Source organism: Nomascus leucogenys, chromosome 4 (genome assembly GCF_006542625.1).
Source record: "Nomascus leucogenys isolate Asia chromosome 4, Asia_NLE_v1, whole genome shotgun sequence".
NCBI lineage: Eukaryota > Metazoa > Chordata > Mammalia > Primates > Hylobatidae > Nomascus > Nomascus leucogenys.
In genome coordinates this window covers 84547018-84569916 of record NC_044384.1, presented here as the reverse complement: position 1 = coordinate 84569916, position 22899 = coordinate 84547018, and the positions used below count along the sequence as shown (strand labels likewise).

At 44.6% G+C, this 22899-nt stretch overlaps 1 protein-coding gene across 5 annotated transcripts in view; it reads left to right on the top strand.

Moving 5' to 3' along the window:
* MAJIN (membrane anchored junction protein) overlaps positions 1 to 21007 on the top strand; it is a 32968-nt gene extending 11961 nt beyond the window's left edge. Inside the window, exons 3-12 of one of the 5 annotated variants that reach the window (XM_030811152.1) lie at positions 820 to 937; positions 4221 to 4987; positions 8591 to 8666; positions 9157 to 9282; positions 11166 to 11197; positions 11521 to 11612; positions 12827 to 12890; positions 18600 to 18672; positions 19479 to 19584; positions 20663 to 21007. In XM_030811152.1, coding sequence (XP_030667012.1) covers positions 9252 to 9282; positions 11166 to 11197; positions 11521 to 11612; positions 12827 to 12890; positions 18600 to 18672; positions 19479 to 19584; positions 20663 to 20711 — 447 coding nt within the window. In that variant the 5' untranslated portion in view covers positions 820 to 937; positions 4221 to 4987; positions 8591 to 8666; positions 9157 to 9251 and the 3' untranslated portion in view covers positions 20712 to 21007. Of the gene's footprint in view, positions 1 to 819; positions 938 to 4220; positions 4988 to 8590; positions 8667 to 9156; positions 9283 to 11165; positions 11198 to 11403; positions 11613 to 12826; positions 12891 to 18599; positions 18673 to 19478; positions 19585 to 20662 lie in introns of those variants that run through there. The other 4 variants (XM_030811151.1, XM_030811150.1, XM_003274173.4 and 1 more) reach the window with 4 other exon arrangements.
* Positions 21008 to 22899: the final 1892 nt, after the last annotated feature.

Sequence of the window (22899 nt, the reverse complement as noted above, 5' to 3'; positions counted from 1 at the left end):
GCTAGGGGTATAGTAGGCACTCTTGGAACACAGGGAAGACTCACAAGTGGGGGAAAGGAAGAGTAATTGATAGATCTGGAAAATAAGCCATTCCTTGGTGCCACTCAAAAACATTAGTGTACATCCTTATTTGCTACATTGGTTGTGGCAGAAAGTTGTAGTAATACCTTAATTTCATCTAAAATTGATACCAAACGTCCTCCTAATTGGCTTGTAATTGGTGTATCCTTTGGATTGTGTCATTATTTAACTTGCACCCTCTCTGTATCCACTGAGATTCCAGTGAAAGTGGGGATGGGAGAGAAGAACAGATTCAAGAGATACTTGGGAGAAACATTTAATTCTGACAAAGACTCTGAGTCATCAGGGCAGATAACTAGTATCATTAGTCTTCTTTTTTTTTTTTTTTTTTTTTTTTTTTTTTTTTTTTTAGACGGAGTCTCGCTCTGTCCCCAGGCTGGAGTGCAGTGGCGCATCTCGCTCACTCCCCCCCCCCCCCCCCCCCCCCCCCCCCCCCCCCCCCCCCCCCCCCCCCCCCCCCCCCCCCCCCCCCCCCCCCCCCCCCCCTCGCCCAGCTGGCGCAATCTCAGCTCACTGCAAGCTCCGCCTCTCAGGTTCAAGCTTATCCCAACACACTGTATTTTCCCCATGCAGGTAGGAGAATGCTACAAGTGATGATCCTGGTACATAGGCAGTAGTGCTCAGTGCTGGACATTTTACTCATGAAGAGATGTTACAGATTGGGCAGGTTCCCTTTCCTGTAAATAAGGAACAATCGTTAGCTTTTTAGTAATTCTCTAATATTTCTATTTTATTTAGGCTATCGTTTGGGGGCAATGAGTTTAAAACCCTTTACCTACCCGTTTCCAGAGACGAGGTTTCTTCATGCAGGACCCAATGTGTATAAATTCAAAATCAGATATGGGAAGAGTATCAGGTAATTTCAAAGGTAGGAGGGTAGCCTGTGCAAACACCAGTTAGTGCTACTGCATTCCCACAGGTCACCTCTTCTTTACCTTCATCCAGTTCAGGAGACTGGTAAAGTAGCATCTTGCAGGGCTCTGTCCCAGGAATTTTATATTCAGTATATATATTATTCATATGAGTTTCTAAATTAGAGACAACTTTTTTTTTTTTTTAAAGAAGCAGATCTCGCTATGTTTTCCAAGCTAGTCTCAAACCCCTGGCCTCAAGCAATCCTCTCACCTCTGTCTCCCCAAGTGTTGGGATTATAGGTGTGAGGCACCACACCCAGCCTAGGACAACATATCTTTGAAGCAGTGTTTCTCAAAATTTTACATCTCAGGGATGGGCATAGTGGCTCACACCTATAATCCCAGCACTTTGGGAGGCGGAGGTGGATGGATCACTTGAGGTCAGGAGTTCAAGACCAGCCTGGCCAACATGGTGAAACCCTGTCTCTACTAAAAATACAAAAATTAGCCAGGCATGGTGGTGGGAGGCTGAGGCAGGAGAATTGCTTGAACCTGGGAGATGGAGGTTGCAGTGAGCTGAGATTGTGCCACTGTACTCCAGCCTGGGCCACAGAGTGAGACTCCGTCTCAAAAGTATATATATTTTTCATCTCAACTCCCTTGCAATTTTTCTTTCTTTTTTTTTTTTTTTTCTCCCAAGACAGGGTTTCACATGTAGTAGTGTGATCACTGCAGCCTTGACCTGCTGGGCTCAAGGGATCCTCCTACCTCCGCCTCCACAGAAGCTAGGACTACAGGCATAGTGCCACCACACCAGGCTAATTTTAAAATTATTTTTTGTAGGAATGAAGTCTCACTATGTTGCTCAGGCTGGTCTCAAACTCCTGGGCCCAAGGGATCCTCCCTCTTTAGCTTTCCAAAGTGTTGGAATTCCAGGCATGAGCCACCCGCACCCAACTTGCACTCTTTAAAATTATTAAGGACCCCAAAGAGCTTTTGATTAATCTGTCAATATTTGTCATAAAAATTAAAGCAAAAATTTGGCCAGGCACAGTGGCTCACACCTGTAATCCCAGCACATTGGTAGGCCGAGGCAGGCGGATCATCTGAGGAGTTTGAGACCAGTCTGGCCAACATGGTGAAACCCCATCTCTACTAAAAATACAAAAATTAGCGAGGCGTGGCGGTGGGTGCATGTAATCCCAGCTACTTGGGAGGCTGAGGTAGGAGAATCGCTTGAACCCGGGAGGCGGAGGTTGCAGTGAGCCGAAATCACACTCCAGCCTGGGCAACAAGAGTGAAACAACGTCTCAAAAAAAAAAAAAAAAAAAAGCTTATATATATTTGTAGTTTGGAAAGGTAGGACTATATTAGTAGTCCTCTCAGATCATTGTGGATATTCTTTGACCCTACGACAAAACTGGACAAATTGTAGTTTGGGTTTTTTTTTAATTAATGGTAGTTATTTTTAAGATTAGTTGCAATGTGGAATCTGAAATTATGTCATGAACTTTTTGAACTCTGTTACATTAAAATCCACTGGTCTTAGTTGTTCTTTGAATGGGTGTTTGACCTAGGATGATTTTTGTTTTTGTTTTGTTTTGAGACCGTGTTTCACTCTTGTCACCCAGGCTGGAGTGCAATGGTGTGATCTTGGCTCACTGCAACCTCCACCTCCCGGGTTCAAGTGATTCTCCTACTGCAACCTCCCAAGTAGCTGGAATTACAGGCGCCTGCCACCACACCCAGCTAATTTTTTGTATTTTTATTTTTATTTATTTATTTTTTTTTTTTGAGATGGAGTTTCACTCTTGTTGCCCAGGCTGGAGTGCAATGGCACGATCTCAGCTCACCAAAACCTCTGCCTCCCGGTTCAAGCAATTCTCCTGCCTCAGCCTCCCAAGTAGCTAGGATTACAGGCATGCACCACCACGCCCAGCTAATTTTTTATTTTTAGTAGAGATGGGGTTTCTCCATGTTGATCAGGCTAGTTTCAAACTCCCAACCTCAGGTGATCCACCTGCCTCAGCCTCCCAAAGTGCTGGGATTGCAGGCGTAAGCCACCGCACCGGGCCTTTTTTGTATTCTTAGTAGAGACGGGGTTTCACCACGTTGGCCAGGCTGGTCTCGAACTCCTGATCTCAGGTGATCCACCCGCCTGGCCTCCCAAAGCGCCAGGATTAACAGGTGTGAGCCACTGTGCCCGGCCTGACCTAGGATGATTTTGTAACATGATGTGTTTCATTGGTCATTTGGAATATTTTGGTTCACTGAATTATGCACATCCTCCAAATATTGATACATTTCATTATACAGTATCAAAAAATATTTGTTAATATCACCACAATCTTAAAAGTGTTGACATATTTGGAAACTGTCAAACTCAAAATGGTGGACGGAAATTTTCCAAAATTTAAATTTTCACTTGAAAGCCCAAAATTTACTGTTGACAACAAGTATTGTCAGTTCTTTTCCTTGAGTTGACATGCCTATTTTATTCATTTTTAAGAAAGTGTCTGTCAAACTTCCAAGTATGAATAACAACCATAGTTTGTCTGTTAGCTGATCATTCAAGTAAAATATTCCATGAAGAAAAGCAGACAGTTCAGTTTGCAGCTTAAACAGTCACACAAGTGAGTTTCCCTAAAATAACTATCATATTTTGGTATGCAGCAGAAGTGCTTTGTGCATACTTCGTGTTTTATCACATAACATTTAAAGAGACGTGTAGTTGAAGATTGAGATTTTATAAAATGATTGCTTTTTTTTTTTCTGCTTCCTCAAGGATATTCAGTGAAACTGGATTTTTTTTTTTCCTATGCAGCAGTAAAGATTACTTTGACTGATAGTACAGCCTAGTGCAACTGGCTAGATTTGTGCTAAGGCACTGGCAATTTTGCCCACCATTGCTTTTGCAATCATGGTTACAAATATTAACACAGTGAGAAAGGCAAATAATACCTTAGTATTATGAAAATAGTTTTACCCTTGAAGACCCATTGAAAGGGTCCCCAAAGCACACTTAAAGTACAACTGTTCTAACAAATGATTAACTTTCACAGTGGGAATTTCAGATCTTGGCAGGTTGAGAGAAGTCATTTTATGCCAATGTTTAGACCATACTACCTAGGTGATCTCTTCTTCTCCATGAGCACTGGGTCAGCATACACAGTTTTACTTATGTTTCTTTAGCTCAGTGGAAGTGTTATTTTTGCCCTAGTAGAGTCTACTCTCTCCAGAGCTTTCCTTCATGTCTTACTTGTCTCTTGTCTGTTTACCTTCTAGAGGAGAAGAGATAGAAAATAAGGAAGTCATCACCCAGGAGCTGGAGGTAGGGAAAGAAGCATACGACTTCTGGAAAAGTTACTCTTTCAGCTAAGGATGCATCCACATTCAGGTTTTAATTATTTCCTACATACTGAGTCACAACCTCCACTCGGTAACTTGGCTTCTTCCTGCTACATCTCTTTTGCAAAGGAACTTTATGTTTTTCCATGGGAATTTAAAACCTGTATTCTTGCTCAGTTTTCCTAGTTGAAGTGTCAGCACCTTTGAGGCTGAGAGCTTTTTGTTTTCAACAGAGTTTCCAGCCTTGGGCAGCTCTCTTTTGTTGCAGCTGGCATAGAGAAAGATTCCAGAGGACTGCCTCCTTCCAGGGTTCTGGGAAACCTCACCATCCCAACCACTGCCTGGTACTTGACGTTCAGGAAACTCGACTGTAAATACACAGACAAGGCTGCTGTGTCTTCATTTTAATTGGAAACATTTGCAATTGCCTTATTCCAACTTCATTTTCATTCCTTTCTACCCAGTTCCTCTAGCTTTAGGTTTTCCTACAGAAGAAGACTGAGCAGGTGATCAACTTTACAAATTGGTGGAAGCAATGGACAAGGAGTTAGGGTCCTGGGGGTTGGCCCTGGATTCCAGTCCTGGCGTAGCCACCACTTAGCTGTGTGACTGTTGGCAAATCATATATCAACTTGGATCTTAATTGCCTCATTTGGAAAATGAGAGGTCTAAACTAGCTTTTCCTCTTCTGACTTCACAATTCAGTGATTTATGACTATTGTGATTTCTTAAGACATATGCCTCCACATTTCAAAGCAATTAAATACACTTAAACACAAAACTCGTGAAACCAAAACTGAGTCATACCCTTAAGAAGGTACCTCTTTGGCTAAGTGTTAAAAGATACATTAGGATCTTGCAGGACCTTCAAGGATATCGTTATGAATAAGTTATTTTAACATAGGACCAAGAAAATGTTCTACCTGTTTTTGTTTTGTTTTGTTTTGTTTGAGACGGAGTTTCGCTCTGTCACCAGGCTGGAGTGCAGTGGCACGATTTTGGCTCAATGTAACCTCCATCTCCTGGGTACCAGCGATTCTCCTGCCTCAGCCTCCCAAGTAGCTGGGACTACCGGTGTGCACCACCACGCCCAGCTAATTTTTGTATTTTTAGTAGAGACGGGGTTTCATCGTGTTGGCCAGGATGGTCTCGATCTCTTGACCTTGTGATCCACCCGCCTCAGCCTCCCAAAGTGTTGGGATTACAGGTGTGAGCCACTGCGCCCGGCCGTTCTACCTATTTTAATTATGAGCAGAGTAGGCTTTATTTCACTTTGCTTCAGTTAACCTGAGCAGTGAAAAGCTCACAGAAGCACAACAGAGAGGAGGGAACACAGACTTTAGAGCCGGTCAAACCTGGATTTGAAGTCTCCATACTAGGATAGTGTCTAGCTTCTAATTATAATAGCTAATATTTATTGAGTAATTACTATGGGAAGTGTTCTGCCATTCACAGTTTGACTCTGGGCAAAGTACCTACCCTCTCTGAGTCTGTTTCCTTACCTGTCAAATGAGGTTAATAAAGAAGGCCTGTTTCAAGACTGAGGATTAGAAATAGATGTCTGCAATGCCTGCCACACAGCTCAATAATTAGTAGCTCGAGGGTATTTACATTCAACATATGTCATATTTCCAAGGTGCATTTGATATGCATATATATCTTTCTGTTATGCTCACTAGTTTGGGGTCAGATGTTATCATTCTCTTTTCTTCATTTAGAAAACACTTACTGAGGCTAGGCGCTGTGGCTGACACCTTTAATCCCAGCACTTTGGGAGGCCGAGGCAGGTGGATCACCTGAGGTCAGGAGTTTAAGACCAGACTGGCCAACATGGCGAAACCCTATTTCTACTAAAAATACAAAAATTAGCTGGGTGTGGTGGCACATACCTGTAGTCCAAGCTACTCAGGAGGCTGAGGCAGGAGAATTGCTTGAACCTGGGAGGCGGAGGTTGCAGTGAGCCGAGATCGCACCACTGCACTCCAGCCTGGGCAACAGAGTGAGACTCCGTCTCAAAAAAAAAAAAAAAAGAAAACATTTACTGAGAAGCAGGCTAGCCTAGGGGTTAAGACTAGGAGCTCTGGAACCCCGCTGCCTTGGTTCAGGTCTTGGGCCTGCTAGTTCTAGTTATGTAACCTAGACTACATTTTTTCACCTCTCTTTGTCTGTTTCCCCGTCTGTAAAATGGGAATAACAGAATTGCCTATCTCACAGGGTTTTTGTGAGAGTTAAATTAATTAATATGTATAAAAACACAGCCAGGCTTGGTGGCTCACGCCTGTAATCCCAGCACTTTGGAAGGCCAAGGTGGGCAGATCACTTGAGGTCAGGGGTTCATGACCGGCCTGGCCAACATAGTGAAACCCCATCTCTACCAAAAATACAAAAGTTAGCCAGGTGTGGTGGCAGGCACCTGTAATCCCAGCTACTCGGGAGGCTGAGGCAGGAGAATCACTTGAACCTGGGAGGCAGAGGTTGCAGTGAGTGGAGACCAAGCCATTGCACTCCAGACTCCAGCCTGGGCAAGAACAAAACTTCATCTCAAAAAAAACAAAAAAAAAAGGCCGGGCATGGTCGCTCATGCCTGTAATCCTAGCACTTTGGGAGGCCAAGGTGGGTGGATTGCCTGAGCTCAGGGATTTGAGACCAGCCTGGGCAACATGGCGAAACCCCATCTCTACTAAAAATACAAAAAATTAGCTGGGCATGGTAGTGGGTGCCTATAATCCTAGCTACTTGGGAGGTTGAGGTATAGCACTGCTTGAACCCAGGAGCTGGAGGTTGCAGTGAGCCAAGATTGTGCCACTGCACTCCAGCCTGGGTGACACAACGAGATTCTGTCTCAAAAAAACAAAAAACAGTAACACTTCCCGTAGTAATTACTCAATAAATATTAGCCAGTATAATTACAAGCTAGACACTGTGCTACTATGGAGAATACAAAGATAAACAAGACACAATTTCTTTTTTTTTGAGACAAGGTTTCGCTCTGTCGCCTAGGCTAGAGGGCAGTGACGCAATCATAGCTCACTGCAGCCTCGACCTCCGAGGTTCAGGTGACCCTCCCACCTCAGCCTCCCAAGTAGCTGGGACTACTGGCATGTGCCACTACACCCAACTCATTTTTGTATATTTTGTAGAGATGGAGTATTGCCATGTTGCCCAGGCCAGTCTTGAACTCCTGGGCTGAAGCAATCCACCTGCCTTGGCCTCCCAGAGTGCTGGGATAACAGGCATGAGCCACTGCGCTGGCCACAGTTTCTATCTTCTTTGAACACAAACATGAGAACACTGAAGCTTAAGGGTGAAATGACAAGGCTGGGACTGAAATTGAGACTTTTTTCCCCATAGAAATTTAGTAGTCTTTATGATGCCAAATTAATTAGTATAGACTAATAAGCATATAGCTTAATTAGGGACTAATCAATTAAAATTTAAAGTGAGTGAAAAACAGGTTTGACTTAAAGCAAAATACTATATATCAGTTAATACCAGTATTATTCATTCATTCAATGTACATTTAGTGAGGACTTGTTATGCATTATTCATGATGGTAGACACCATAGAAGGGATACTAAGATAAATCAGGTGTATATTCTACTTCAAGTAGATCTCCCGGTAAGGAATATAAAACATTTGTATGTGGAATGTAGTAAAGACTCCAGGCTAACTACTGTGAAGTTTGATACTAACAGTTAATTATAACTTGGTAAATCAGGGAAAGATTTCTGGAGGAGATGGCTTTTGAACTATGCCTGAAAGGATAGGTCAGATTTGGACAAGTGCTGATGGGTGGAAAGGGCATTTCAGGAAGAGAAATTCCCTTTCTATGCAAAAGCATAGAAATGGAGAAGCGGGCTGGGTGCAGTGGCTCACGCCTGTAATCCCAGCACTTTGGGAGACCGAGGAGGGCAGAGCACTTGAGCCCAGGAGTTCAAGACCATCCTGGACAACATGATGAAACCACATCTCTACAAAAAATTAAAAAATTAGACGGGTATGGTGATGCACGCCTGTAGTCCCGGTTACTGGGGAGGCTGAGGTGGGAAGATCACTTGAGCCCAGGAGGCAGAGATTGCAGTGAGCAGAGATCATGCAACTGCACTTCAGCCTAGCCCACAAAACAAGACTCTCTCAAAAAGAAAAAAGAAAGAAAGAAAAGAAATGGAGAATCAGAACACGTGTTAAAGGAACAGCAAATAGTTCAGTTTTGATACTGTATAGGGTATGTGAGTAGCAGTGACAAATATAAACAAAGATTGGCTGAGACTCAACAGTGTTAAAGTCATTTCAAATATGTTTTTCAGGATTCTGTCCGCGTGGTCTTGGGAAACTTGGACAATCTTCAGCCCTTTGCTACAGAACACTTAATTATATTTCCCTGTATCCTTTTTTTTTTTTTTTTTTTTTTTGAGATGGAGTCTTGCTCTGTTGCCCAGGCTGGAGTGCAATGGCATGATCTTGGCTCACTGCAACCTCAGCCTTCCAGGTTCAAGCGATTCTCTTGCCTCAGCCTCTTGAGTAGCTGGGATTACAGGCACGTGCCACCGCACCCGGCTAATTTTGGTATTTTTCGTAGAGGCGCTATTTCACCATGTTGGCCAGACTGGTCTTGAACTCCTGACCTCAGGTGATCCACCCACCTCGGCCTCCCAAAGTGCTGGGATTACAGCCATGAGCCACTGCGCCCAGCCTATCCTTTCTTTTCTGGCTAGAAATGAGCTACAGCTCACATTTTAGACTCAAATGGAAGTAGCAAAACCATAGGCAGTTTGGAGGGTAGGTCAGGGGAAGGAGAGAGAGTCTCATCCCTAAAATGGTACTTAGGAATGCATACTGGCATCTTTCCTTACTCCTTAGCACCATTTTCCAGATAAAAGCAAATGGGAGAGAGTTTCCCACCTGAAATTCAAACATGGGGAAATTATCTTGATCCCCTACCCATTTGTTTTTACTCTATACGTGGAGATGAAATGGTTCCATGAAAACCTGTCACCTGGTAAGTGGAATGATGTGAATGTGGATGGCAGAGAAGAAAATGATTTAGCCGTGCCAGCTGGGTATGGCGAAATGGGCTACCAGATTGGGCTCCAGTCATACAGTGCACAGGTCAGGATCATGTGCTCCAGGCCAGAATGACCAGTTCAAATACTGGTGGTCCTGCCACTTAATAGCTGTGTGAAGTTAGATAAATTAATCTTTCTGTGCCTCCCTTGTGAAATGGTGAAGAATAATATTACTACCTATATCATTGAGTTGTTAAAAGGATTAAATAAATACTAGTAGATGAAAAGTACAAAGCCTGACTTAATCACTGAATGAAAGATAACTATTATATAAACCCTTCCATTAGAGAGAATTCCATGATTTTCTCCTTAGAGCTGTCTTAAAGGTATCTCCCAATTTTATTTTTATTTAGACAGGGTCTCACTCTGTCACCCAGGCTGGAGTACAGTGGTGTGATCATAGTTCACTGTAACCTCTAACTCCTGGGCTCAAGTGATCCTCCTGCCTCAGCTTCCCAAGTAGCTAGGACTATAGGTGTGTGCGACCACCCCCGGCTAATTTTTTTTTTTTAGTAGAGACGGGTCTGACTATATTGCACCGTTGGGTCTCAAACTCCTGGGCTCAAGCGATCCTCCCACCTCGGCCTCCCAAAACACTGGGATTACAGGCATGAGCCACTGTGCCTAGCCCAAATTTTTATTCTCTGAAGGCCATGGGCGTTTTTGTTGATTGAGGGACAAGTAAACACCTACCCTTTTGATTTGAAAAGGGGTGCAGGCTTGGCATGGTGGCTTATGCCTGTAATCCCAGTACTTTGGGAGGCCAAGGCAGGAGGATCACTTGAGGCCAGGAGTTCAAGACCAGCCTGACCAATATGGTGAAACCCCATCTCTACTAAAAGTAAATTTAGCCAGGCGTGGTGGTGTGCACCTGTAATCCTAGCTACTCAGGAAGCTGAAGCAGAAGAATCGCTTGAACCCGGGAGGCAGAGATTGCAGTGAGCTGAGATCACGCCACTGCACTCCAGCCTGGGTGGCAGAGCAAGATGACATCTGAAAAAAAAAAAAAAAAAAATATATATATATATATATATATGTATATGATGTAGCCCGGCGTGGTGGTGGTGCATGCCTGTAGTCCCAGCTACTCTGGAGGCTGAGGGAAGAGAATTGCTTGAACCTGGGAGGCAGAGGTTCTGGTGAGCCAAGATCACACCACTGCACTCCTGCCTGGGCAACAGAGCTAGCTCTGTCTCAAAAAAGGAAAAAGAAAAAAGGGGTGCAAAGGCCTTGCCTCAAAATATCTCCCCTTTTCATTTGTCACAGGTAGCTGAAGTTCTACTTTTTTTCTTTTTTAGTAAGGATCGTCCCCTCCCTTTTCAAACCCTTTCTAGCTTTAGATTACAATCATTCTGAAACGGGAGGAAGAGAGTTTGAAGACACTATTTTTAGGGAAAATGGTACCAGGTAGAAGGGAGAAGGGCACATGAGGAGTCTTTGTCTGGGGTCAGTTCCAAGAAATAAATAGTAGCCAGAAATCCAGGTAAAACAGCATTGTGGCTAGGCCTGGTGGCTCACTTCGGGAGGCCAAGGCAGGTGGATCACCTGAGGTCAGGAATTTGAGACCAACCTGGCCAATGTGGTGAAACCCCTCTCTCTACTAAAAATACAAAAATTAGCCAGGTGTGGTGGCATGTGCCTGTAGTCCCAGCTACTCGGGAGGCTGAGGGAGGAGAATCGCTTGAACTCAAGAGGCGGAGGCTGCAGTGAGCCGAGATCGCACCACTGCACTCCAGTCTGGGGGACAGAGACTTAATATCAAAAGAAAAAAAAAAAAGTCTTAAATCTATTATGACACTCAAATTTCCTATTGTAGGGAAACCAATAACTGACAGTCCTCTTGGGTTGGTAAGTTTACCTTTTCCGTACAAAATGAAAATTGCCTTTATCACCTTCTTTTGTCCAAAAAGTCCTGCTCTTGCCTCTTCCCCTTACTTTGCCCCTCAGTTGCTGCCCAGGTCCAGTCAGAATTGTAAACATAAGACCGTATTTTCTCCCTTGGCTAGATTTCTGAGACCATGTCTGTAATAGAATGTCTATTCTTACTTGCAAAGCTGGTGTTAAAAGTTGCCTTTGGCAGTTTAAGGATGGGGAGTTTTCTTCACTGTGCCTTCATGAACTGTGAGCAACTCTGGAAAGGAGGAGTCACAGGCATCTGCTTCCTCCTGAAGGTCCCAGCTGAGAAGACAGCAGTAGGAGCTGTGATGAGGAAACGAAAACACATGGACGAGCCCAGCTCCCCCAGCAGGCCAGGGCTGGACGGGTCAGTGGTGCGGGGAGAGAGGCTCGCTCCTGCGTCCTAGTTAGGCTTTGCCAGCTATTACTGTTGGTTGATCCTGTCCTTGGGCGAGTCACTTTCTTTTGCAGGACTTCATCAGTATCTGCCTATTACAGTGGGTGGACTAAGGAAAGGGAGCAAGTTAATATTTACAATATAATTTGAACACAGTCCCTTTTTCAGCAAAGTATGATTTTTCTTTTCAAGATGAAGGCTGAGAAGAAATACAATCTGATCTAAACAATTGAATTCAGCACATTCAGTAATACTTACTATGTTAATGTCACCAGAAGGCACAAGACTTATGAAGTCTCAGAATATTTACAAAAACATAGGGAAACTCTTGAAAGAGTAAGAACAAATAAAATATAATTCTATTTTACCCAGTGAGCAGTTAGCTTTTGGAACCTTAAGATGCAGTCCAGACTAAAATATAAATGTTTGCAAGAGGGTATGTATCAATCATTGGGTGGAGTGCTGTGATATTAGGGGGAATGTTGAGTACATCCCTAACATATTGTGGAGGCCACTTATGTTCTTCTTTCAATTTTCTATCAGGGACAAAATGAGTCAGTAAGACAATTCAGTCATTCTTATTAGCACCCTAGAAAGCTAATAACAACGCTGCTGGAATAATCCAAGGTGTGGTTTGTTCTCTAGCCCAAGATGCTTCCACCCTGGGCCCACAGAGAACAGCTACCCTTTTCCTGGGACTCTGTGGACCCCTAGACATACAGGAGAAATAAGGTAGACCACTAGGAAGCTGACCCCATGCTCTCCAGATGCACATGTAGGTGAAGAGGTAGGGAGCTCCTTTCCAAGCTAGGTGGAATGTGAGGGTACTTGGAGGTATGAAGCTTTGCTCTGTTCCATTCGACTGAATTTTCCATGCAAATTAGGTCTCAGATCTTCCCTTTCTCTGGGTTTTGATGCACAATCAAGTATTTCAAAATCTGATACCTGCTGTCAATCACATTTTCACTTTCTCAAATCCCAGATCCCTAAGTGTCTCAAACTGGGATTCTGCTGTGAAGTAAAGCAGCACCCAAAGAAAATTTGGCCACCCAATTTATTCTGCCAGCCAGGAGTAGTATAAAAATAGCCAACCTGCTGAAATATTCATTTGGGCCACATTTGCTTGAATGTAGTGATATTGCCTCTGCCAGTAACATTTCCTGCATATTTTCCCCCCACCTCAGGGCCAAGATAGGGACTTCCAGCCAAGGACCCAGCAAAAAGAAGCCCCCTGTGGAAACCAGGAGAGTAAGTACTAAAATGGAGCCTTAGAGGCTGTTAGCTATTCCTGTTCCATTACAAGTCAGGATTCCGGTTACCAGCACATCTTGGTTTTTCGTGCAGATTGAATTGACTGAACTCATTCTTGGATTTCACTGTCTGCAGAATAACATTCAACTATTATGCCCTTGTCACAACGCATCCCAAAGTGACTGCATAATACATGCATCGATGAATTTTTTTGTTAAAAAGTCCTCTCTTTGCCGGGTACGGTGGCTCATGCCTGTAATTCCAGCATTTTGGGAGGCTGAGGCGGGCAGATCAGCTGAAGTCAGGAGTTCAAGACCAGGCTGGCCAACCTGGTCTTGAATTTTTTTTGTAAAAATACAAAAAATTAGCCAAGTGTGGTGGTGGGCTTCTGTAATCCCAGCTACTCGGGAGGCTGAGGCAAGAGAATCTCTTGAACCCAGGAGGCAGAGGTTGCAGTGAGCCGAGTTCGTGCCACTGCCCTCCAGCCTGGGCAACAGAGTGAGACTCCATCTCAAAAAAAAAAAAAATCCTCTCTTCTCAGCTTAAAAAGCTACTTGTACTCTGCAGTTGAAATAAGAAAATATGTCTGTATAGAATTGAGGTGGGATCCAGTATAGAATTTTCCCTTTAGGAAACTTTGCCTTCATCTACACTGGGGTCTGAGTCTGGGAACATCTAGTTTGTTTTTTTGTTTTTTTGTTTTTTGAGACGGAGTCTCGCTCTGTCACCCAGGCTGGAGTGCAGTGGTGCGATCTTGGCTCACTGCAAGCTCTGCCTCCCGGGTTCACGCCATTCTCCTGCCTCAGCCTCCCGAGTAGCTGGGACTACAGGCGTGTGCCACCACGCCCGGCTAATTTTTTGTATTTTTTAGTAGAGACGGGGTTTCACCATGTTAGCCAGGATGGTCTCGATCTCCTAACCTCGTGATCCACCTGCCTCGGCCTCCCAAAGTGCTGGGATTACAGGCGTGAGCCACCGAGCCCGGCCAGAACATCTAATTTTAACAAATGAGCTAGGCATGTATCAGCACTGATAACTGGTAAGAGAAAACTTCTAGAGCAGTGAAGGGCTGGCCCCGATGGAATTAGATTTCTTTTATGGGGTATGTTTCCCATTTAGATATTCATATATCTGATACCCTTCCTCCATTTCAGGACTTCTTTTCTATATATTCTCTAAAATAGTGACTTTTTCTTGTTCTCCCCTCTTTAAATAGCTGTTAGCTGGTATCCATGCCTTAAAGATCCTTTCTTTTTTTCTGTATGTCTCCAAAGTTGCTGTGACCCTAAGTATCCAAACACAAACAACTCACTTTCTTCACCTTCCCAGGACTCATAACATGAGCAGTTATCGAGTAAACATTTACATATGCATTCATTCAACAAATTTTTTGTTTTGTTTTGTTTTGAGACGGAGTCTCGCTCTGTCGCTCAGGCTGGAGTGCAGTGGTGCGATCTCGGCTCACTGCAAGCTCCGCCTCCCAGGTTCACACCATTCTCCTGCCTCAGCCTCCTGCGTAGCTGGGACTACAGGCGCCCGCCACCACGCCCGGCTAATTTTTTGTATTTTTTAGTAGAGACGGGGTTTCACTGTGTTAGCCAGGATGGCCTCGATCTCCTGACCTTGTGATCCGCCCTCCTCGGCCTCCCAAAGTGCTGGGATTACAGGCATGACCCACCACGCCCGGCCTTTTTTTTCTTTTTTGAGACAGGGTCACACTCTGTTGCCCAGGCTGGAGTGCAGTGGTGCAATCTTGGCTCACAGCAACCTCCACCTCTCAGGCTCAAGTGATCCTCTCATTTCAGCCTCTAGAGTAGCTAGGACTACTGGCATGTGTCATCACACCTGGCTGATTTTTGTATTTTTTGTAGAGATGGGGTTTTGCCATGTTGCCCAGAATGCATTCAACAAATTTTCATTGAGTGTCTACTATGTGCCAAGTACCAGGGATACACCAACAGTGTACAGCTAGGCAGACAGTTACTGATAGATGTGTCATGTGCAGGGGTAGAAGGAAGCACAGGATACAAAGGGAGCATAAAGTGGCCAGGAGGGAAGGATTCCCAGAATAGCTTAAAGTCCAGTGCTGAGAAATGTTACTGGAGAAGTCCGAATGGACTGGATCATGAAAAGCCTTGAGACTACCTTCAAGATCACAGGAATTCTGTAAAACATTTTTAAGTAGAAAAATGAAGTTATTTTCATTTCTAAAGGATTGTTCTGTCTCTTGCTCACAAGGCATTGTGTTGGGTGCTGGGGCACACACAAACATATGTAAACCCTGATTTCTTTTTTCTAGGAGCTTGTAATTTAGTTGGGGAAGGAGTATATCCTTGGGGATTTATACCTCTGCCTCTGTGTGCAGGGGAAGAGTCCAGGGCCCCAGTTGTGCTGTGGCCAGCTGGCCCACTGAGTGATTTTGGGCAGATAGTCAACCCCTTCTATGCCTCCCATCCTTTAGGGGGTAAGAAAAAGAAATGAGAAAGTACATGCGGAGTACTTGAAGCTCTGGAGAACAAAGACACTTTATACAACCAAGATAATTACTATTAAAGGAACATTTTCCATGCTCTCTACCCTTTGTATCTTCCTATTCTTAGTTTGACACATCATCTCCCTCAAGAACAGTACCCACAGCTTCTTACTCAACATAATTACCTTTTCAACCTGATTCTGGCTTTAGAAAAAACTCTAGTAAAAGGAACGTGTTTATTGATTTTGACTCAAGGCCCAAAGACATTCACCATCATGGACCCTGTTCCCAGGAAGATGATTTCTCCTAAATTAAGGTGATCACAGTGACTCTCAGTGTAAGTCACTTGAGCTGGAAAAATTGAATTTGCTCCTATGGTCCATTGCTTAATATGTTCTGCCCCCTTTGCAGGGAGTTAGGGTGTAGGATCACAGTCACTGTGCATGTGCGTGTCTGAACACATTGGGAGCCTGTGTGGGGAAAGCTTAGAAGAATACAACATGTACCTCTGTTTCATAAGAAGTGTTTAGGGAGAATGCGAAGGAAGAGAAAACCCCCTTGCCTTTGTTACTTCAGGTCCCAGATCTAGAGATCCAGACTTTGGAAGGATAAAAAATGGGAGGGAGCAGATGAATGGCCCAGAAATGAAACAGGGTAACTGCACGTCGCATTTTGTTGTTGTTGTTGTTTTGCTGTATCTGTTTGAACTGCACTTCTAAACAGATCTGGTCCTGAACATACGGAGGACAGTCTTGCATCAGGTTTTCAGAGTATTATGTTCTGATAGAGGTCCAAGATGATACCTTCAGTCTGAATTCCAGCTATAATATTTTTCCTCTCTTAAGACTTTTTCTTGAGAAGACATCTCTCAAGATTTTGAGAGATCACAAAAAGGCTACACTGTCTTGTGAGGAGACTCTTCCCTGGTTCAGAGGTAGGCTGTACCTCTGTCCCAGGGCCTTTGCCCTCCTGTTCCTCCTCCCACCCTTAATAGATGCTTTCATTAGGGCTACTGTATGCAGCAGAATTAAAGCCCCAAACCATAGTTTCATTAAATTTGTAAGAATCATTCCCTCAAGCCAGAAACCAGAGCTTGGCCCTCTAAATTCCATCTCCACTCTCTATAGAAAAGGTAAGAATGGTCTCCTTCCTCCCCAAAGTTCCCTGTTGCTTTTATAGGAATATGACTTCGGTGGCTGCCCATGTGGTCTGGGATTTGAGCGGTTTGTGAAGAGGCTTAGTTCAAAGATATCTGCCATTCTAATCCGAAGTTTATTCTTAGGATGGGGGCTAGTCCTAGCTTTTCTAGAGACTTGCCATGCCTCTGCCTCCCAGAACCTACCTTTACAGTCTGCAGCCCCTTGCTCTAGAACTCTTCGCCATGGGAGCTAAGCTATGAGGTTGCAAAGCCTTAAGAATGATACAATGGACTTTGGGGACTTGGGGGAAAGGGTGGGAAGGGGTGAGGGATAAAAGACTATACATTGGGTATAGTATACACTACTTGGGTGACGGGTGCACCAAAATCTCAGAAATCACCACTAAAAAAACTTATTCATGTAACCAGACACCACTCACTCCCCAAAAACCTATTGAAATAAAAAATAAATTTTAAAAAATGGGAAAAAAATTCACAGAACTGCACACCCAAAAGAAAAAAAAACTCTTCACCAGCAAAACAGCTTGAGGAGCTCCATCACTGCTGGGTAAAGCCCCTAGTTTCTGACTGGGTGAAGAGAGTAGTAGCCAGTGGCAGAGATTCCCAAAGAAAATATAATAACCATATTTCTGATTATCAGGGTGTTTACTGGAAAATGTTGTGGGCCTGGAATCAGGTTGTAAAATGTCCTCTTCAGAGTACAAAGAAATTTCTATAAAGTAGCAGCACATGGAGAAATAATAAGATTGTGTTATATTGTGCTGGTTGCTAATGCCACAGTCATGTTTCTACCATGCCTGGCTCTAGCCATGCTGATCCTATTTATTCTTTAATGGCACTGTGCCCTCATACATCATGTCCCTGTCTGGAATGCCCTGCTGTGACTGACCACCTCCTCACCCCCATTATGACAACATCCCACTCATCCATCAAGGCTCCATTCAAATTTCACTTCCCCTGTGAAGCCTTCCTTGACTAACGCCACCTGCTCCATTAATGTCCTTTCAGCAACCACAGCATTCTATATGGATTCGTTGGGTGGTCTTATTACACTCTTTTTTTTTTTTCTTTTTCTTTTTTTTGGGGATGGAGTCTCGCTCTGTCGCCCCAGGCTGGAATGCAAAGGCGCGATCTTGGTTCACTTTGCCTCCTGGGTTCAAGCGATTCTCCTGCCTCAGCCTCCTGAGTAGTTGAGATTACAGGTGCCCGCCAGCATGCCCGGCTGATTTTTTTGTATTTTTAGTAGAGACAGGGTTTGACCATGTTGGCCAGGCTGGTCTCGAACTGCTGACCTCGGATGATCCATCCGCCTTGGCCTCCCAAATTGCTGGGATTACAGGCATGAGTCACCATACCCGGCCATCACACTGTCTTGACTTAGTTTATGTCCATTTTGCTCCATAGATTATGCATTTCTCCAAGGTAAATTTAAGGTCCTCCTGATTTCTGAAACCTCAATGTTCTGTCCTTGGTAATAGTAGGTACTCAGTAACATGGGATGATAATCCCAGCTTGATTTATTCTTGGCTCTTAAATCTTATGGTTTTAGAGGGACAGTAGTTTGGATGTTGAGATGAAAAAAGGACAGTCCTGGCTGGGCGTGGTGGCTCACGCCTATAATTCCAGCACTTTGGGAGGCGAAGACGGGCGGATCATGAAGTCAGGAGATCGAGACCATCCTGGCTAACACGGTGAAACCCTGTCTCTACTAAAAATACGAAAATTTAGCCGGGTGTGGTGGCGGTCGCCTGTAGTCCCAGCTACTCAGGAGGCTGAGGCAGGAGAATGGTGTGAACTGGAGAGGCAGAGCTTGCAGTGAGCTGAGATGGTGCCACTGCACTCCAGCCTGGGTGACAGAGCGAGACTCAGTCTCAAAAAAAAAAAAAAAAAAAAGAAAGAAGAGAAAAAAGGACAGTCCTATGGAAAGAAATGGAAAGAAATATAGAACCTGTCTAGGCAGTCAGAAGCCAGGCCCCAGTGCTGATGTGAAATCAGTTCACCAGCAAATAGCATTCAGGTTGCCAGGCAGTGTAGGAGGAAAGTTTAAGACTTTTCTTGGTCTTCTTTTTAACAGAATAGGGAAAGAAAAACCCAACAAGGATTGCAGGAGACTCTGGCCTCTGATATCACTGATGTCCAGAAACAAGGTAGGTCCTGGGAAATTTCCATTTATTCTCCTTTAATAATCACCCTTTCCCTTGTAGTTCTCTGATATGTAGAGCAGCACAGAGCTGAGTCTGGGTGCCCTCAGTGGGTAATGTGCCTTGCTCCCGTGGAGGTGCTTGTTAGCCATCCTCTGGTCTGGGGGCCTGTCCTAGAGTAATAGAAGCCCCCCAGCTCCCAGAAGGAATGAAGGGAGGTAGTGCATGTCCTTCCTCTGCTTCTGATAGTGAAGTTATGCTCTCACTATTTCAAAACATTTCCGAGTGAGGTGATAAACTTTATAGAAATGTTGAGAGGGATGTGTTTCCCTTTTCTGTACTGTTGGAGAATGATCTCTTCCCTTTGAGGCATTAGAGTTAATATTGAAGTTACAAATGGATGCTTTGCAAGGGCTGGGAATGCATGTCGAGCTATTGCCCTCCCTACTTGCTGATCTTTTACCCAGCACGAGGATTCAATGTGGACTGCAGTTATCACAGAAACAGGGATGTAGGCCAATGAGTCCTTCAACAACTTGTCATTTTATGTGAAGACATACCAGCCGGAGTGCATGGCTGGAACTTGAGCTGTGTAAATATCCCAGAAGCTTGACTGAACATACTCTGAGGTCAGAATAGCATCTTACTGAGCTGAGATGAAATTGGGAAGGTCAGAACAAACAATTCACCTGACTTTAAAGAACTCTTGGCGTGAGACTGCCTCTGGCTCATACTGGGTGTTTTGCCTTCTACTCACATGAAAACGGCCTATGGACAAACATCTTGCTCCTGCCTGATTGTTTTCCTTACAGATTCTGAGTGGGGGCACAGCCTGCCAGGGCGAATTGTCCCACCCCTGCAGCACAACTCACCTCCACCTAAGGAGCGAGCAGCCAGCGGCTTCGTTGGGTTTCTAAGGTAAGACAGCTTCTGTGCGGCCATCAGACTCAAGATCCAGCTCAGAGTGGCTCACTGAGTCTTTCAGGGAAATTAGAATAGAAAAGAAAGCAGATTACTCACAGAGGCTTCTCACTTATGTCTAGGATAGATGATGGAAATGAGATTAAGAACAAAATCCCTAATTGTGCATTTAATAAAGACGTGTTTTACTTATTTTTACACAACCCACCTCCACCCTGATGTGTCCAGGATAAAGCTAAGCTCATAAACATTAACTTGGGCCAGGCTGGGTGGCTCACACCTATAATCCCAGCACTTTGGGAGGCCAAGGCAGGTAGATCACTTGAGGTCAGGAGTTCAAGACCAGCCTGGCCAACATGGTGAAGCCCCATCTCTACTAAAAATACAAAATTAGCTGGGCATGGTGGCACATGCCTATAATACCAGCTACTTGGGAGTGAGGCTGAGGCAGGAGAATCGCTTGACCCTGGGAGGTGGTGGTGAGGCTGAGGCAGGAGAATCTCTTGAACCCGAGAGTTAGAGGTTGCAGTGAGCCGAGATAAAATAAAATAAAATAAAATAAAATTAGCCAGATGTGGTGGCACAATCCTATAATCCCAGCTACTAGGGGGTGCGGAGGCAGGAGAATTGCTTTAACCTGGGAGGCAGAGGTTGCAGTGAGCTGAGATCGTGCCATTGCACTCCAGCCTGGGCAACAGAGCAAGACTGTGTCTCAAAAAAACCAACCAAACAAAAACATTAACTTGAACAAAGTCTATTCTTAGTTTACTTGAGCCATTCAGATGATTTGGTTACCAAACATTTGCATTCTCCCCTCTGAATCTAGGTTGTGTTTGCAGAGGACAGTTAGCAAATGTCTCTCTCTCTGCCATCCCATTGCAATTCTTTTTCTTTATTTCCCCCTCCTGAGTATAATCTAATTTGGGTACCTTTTCAAATGCTATTCCAGTCTTGAATTTCCATTCAATGGTTCCCCAGAGCAAAAATGCCCTAGCTAGTGAAGCACTAATGGGAAATGGGGAGAAGGGAAGGAGACCTCATAGAGTCTCAGCCTACTCTGTTCTCATTCTTGCAGCTCTCTCTTCCCATTTCGATATTTCTTCAGGAAGAGCAGCCATTCTTGAGCCTTCCAAATGCAGCGCTGGAAAGAGGATCATCTCTTGCAGTGACTCCTCCCAAGCCATTCTTCCTCCAACTCTATCCTTTTCTTATGACACTTCAGTCACAGGGAATGAGGTCCCCATGCTGAGTCCTCTGTGGTTTTATCCTGTCCTTTGCCCCTTTATAATAGATTATTTTTCCCCAATTTAAAACATTAAGAATGGAACTTTCTAAAATGTTCATGTCCTGAGGGCCAGTTTAGGCCTTTTGTCTTCGGCACTTAGGATCCTAATGACAATAAATTATTTATGAAGAGTTATTGATTGAATTTAGTGGAATAGAGTAAAAGAGAACAAATTCTTCCCTGAAGATACAGAGAAAATGCATGAAACTTCCCTAGGTCTACCTGGTTACTATTCACAGGATCACTTTGGGTAGGTGCCAGAGGTTAGGGAATGGGGTCTTTCAAGACTCACTGTCATGAGCACTGCTCACCCAAGAGACCTCTTCCCCAGTTCCAGTTTGGCCCCAAATGGTTGCCTCTCCATAGACAAAATGTTTCCCACCTCTCTATCCCTCTAACTGTTTGACAGCAATGCAGATTCGTTTATCAGATTAACTGGAAGTCAATCCAGGTTGGCACCCCTGGAGAAGGCCTGGGCACCTGAGCTGCCTTCAACTAAAGGACTGATCTGTAATAGACACTTTAGCCTTGTGTGGCCGTGGAGAACCAAAATGATCTATGGAAATGTAGGGAAACTCATTTTAGCTCACAACAAAGGAGTCACTTTTTACCTGTTAGAGATGTCCAATATTAGAGTGGGCTACCTCATAAGGTAATGAGCCTTGTCACCCAAATGCTTTAAACAGAAGTCATCATCTGTCACATGCCAGAGGGTGCCCCTCATGAGTGGGAGAGTAGAGGCTGAACTGCTGAGTTCCCACTGCGTCCTGTTGCTATGCTGCCTGCACCCTTGGTGGGGAGAAGAGGTGGACTGCTGTGGAGGACCTGGCAAACGAGGACCCAGGTCTTGAGGGGATGGGGGCTGATGGGGAAACCGTAGGGTGTGGGAATTTAAGGATTAGTGACATTAGTAACATCAATTCCTCTCAAATTGTGTTTACAGCCTTTACTCGACTGTCCCAAACATTGCCTGTTTTACAAAGCTGCTAAGAAGCACAGCTCCAAATCTGGAGCTGTGAGTGCCCGCCCTGACTCTGACTAGCTTACAGTGAAGCTTTAGGAAGTTGTTTTCTGCTGAGCTCTTATTTTCTCATCCAGAAAATGAGGGGGTAGGATTTGGTGAGTTATAAAGTGCCTTCTAGCTCTAGCAGTCTGTGACTGGCCCTGCTCTTTCTGAGCAGACCAGTGAGGCAATGACCCCGAAGGGGGCTGCCCAGAATCACCACAGGCTTCCTTTGGCTCTCCACCTTGCCCCAACCCCTCTGGCCACTGCTGCCTAGGGGTCTTTCTCCAACTTGCCACATTCTTGCTCAAGTGTAGTTTAGCACCATGGATGGACAGCAGATTTGAATTTGAAATCAGCCCCAACATTAACTAGCTGGGTGACTTTTAGTAACTTTCCTTCTTCGAGCCTTAGTTGCCTCATCTATAAAACCAGAGCTGAACAAATAGATCAGCTTTGCTGGGGTTGATGACTTCAGGCCCTTCCAGGAGTCAGGTCCCTGTTATTCCAGGGCTAGGGGAGCACTCCAGCTCAGAACGTCACTCTGTAGCACAGGATGCGAATCATCCACTGACACCGTGGCCATGCAGCTCTGAAACAGACAGCAACCCCCAAACCCCCGGCCCTGCCACCAAGCGCATCTCAGGAGACCTCCACTGGTATAATTTCCTTTGTCCCTAAGAATCTCCTTCTCCAATCCCTTTCCTTTGCAGTTAGAAAAAGGCAAGCAGGGCTGAGTTTAGTGGTTTTAAAATTAGGGGTGTGGCCAGGCACAGTGTCTCATGCCTGTAATTCTAGCACTTTGGGAGGCCTAGGCAGGCGGATCACTTGAGCTTAGCAGTTCAAGACCACCGTGGGCAACATGGTGAAATCCCATCTCTACAAAAAAATACAAAAGTTAGTTGGTCTTAGTGGTGCGCCTGTGGTCCCAGCTACTGGGGAGGCTAAGGGAGAGGATAGCTTGAGCCTGGGAGGCTGGGAGGTGGAGGTTGCAGTGAGCCGAGATAACACCACCACACTCCAG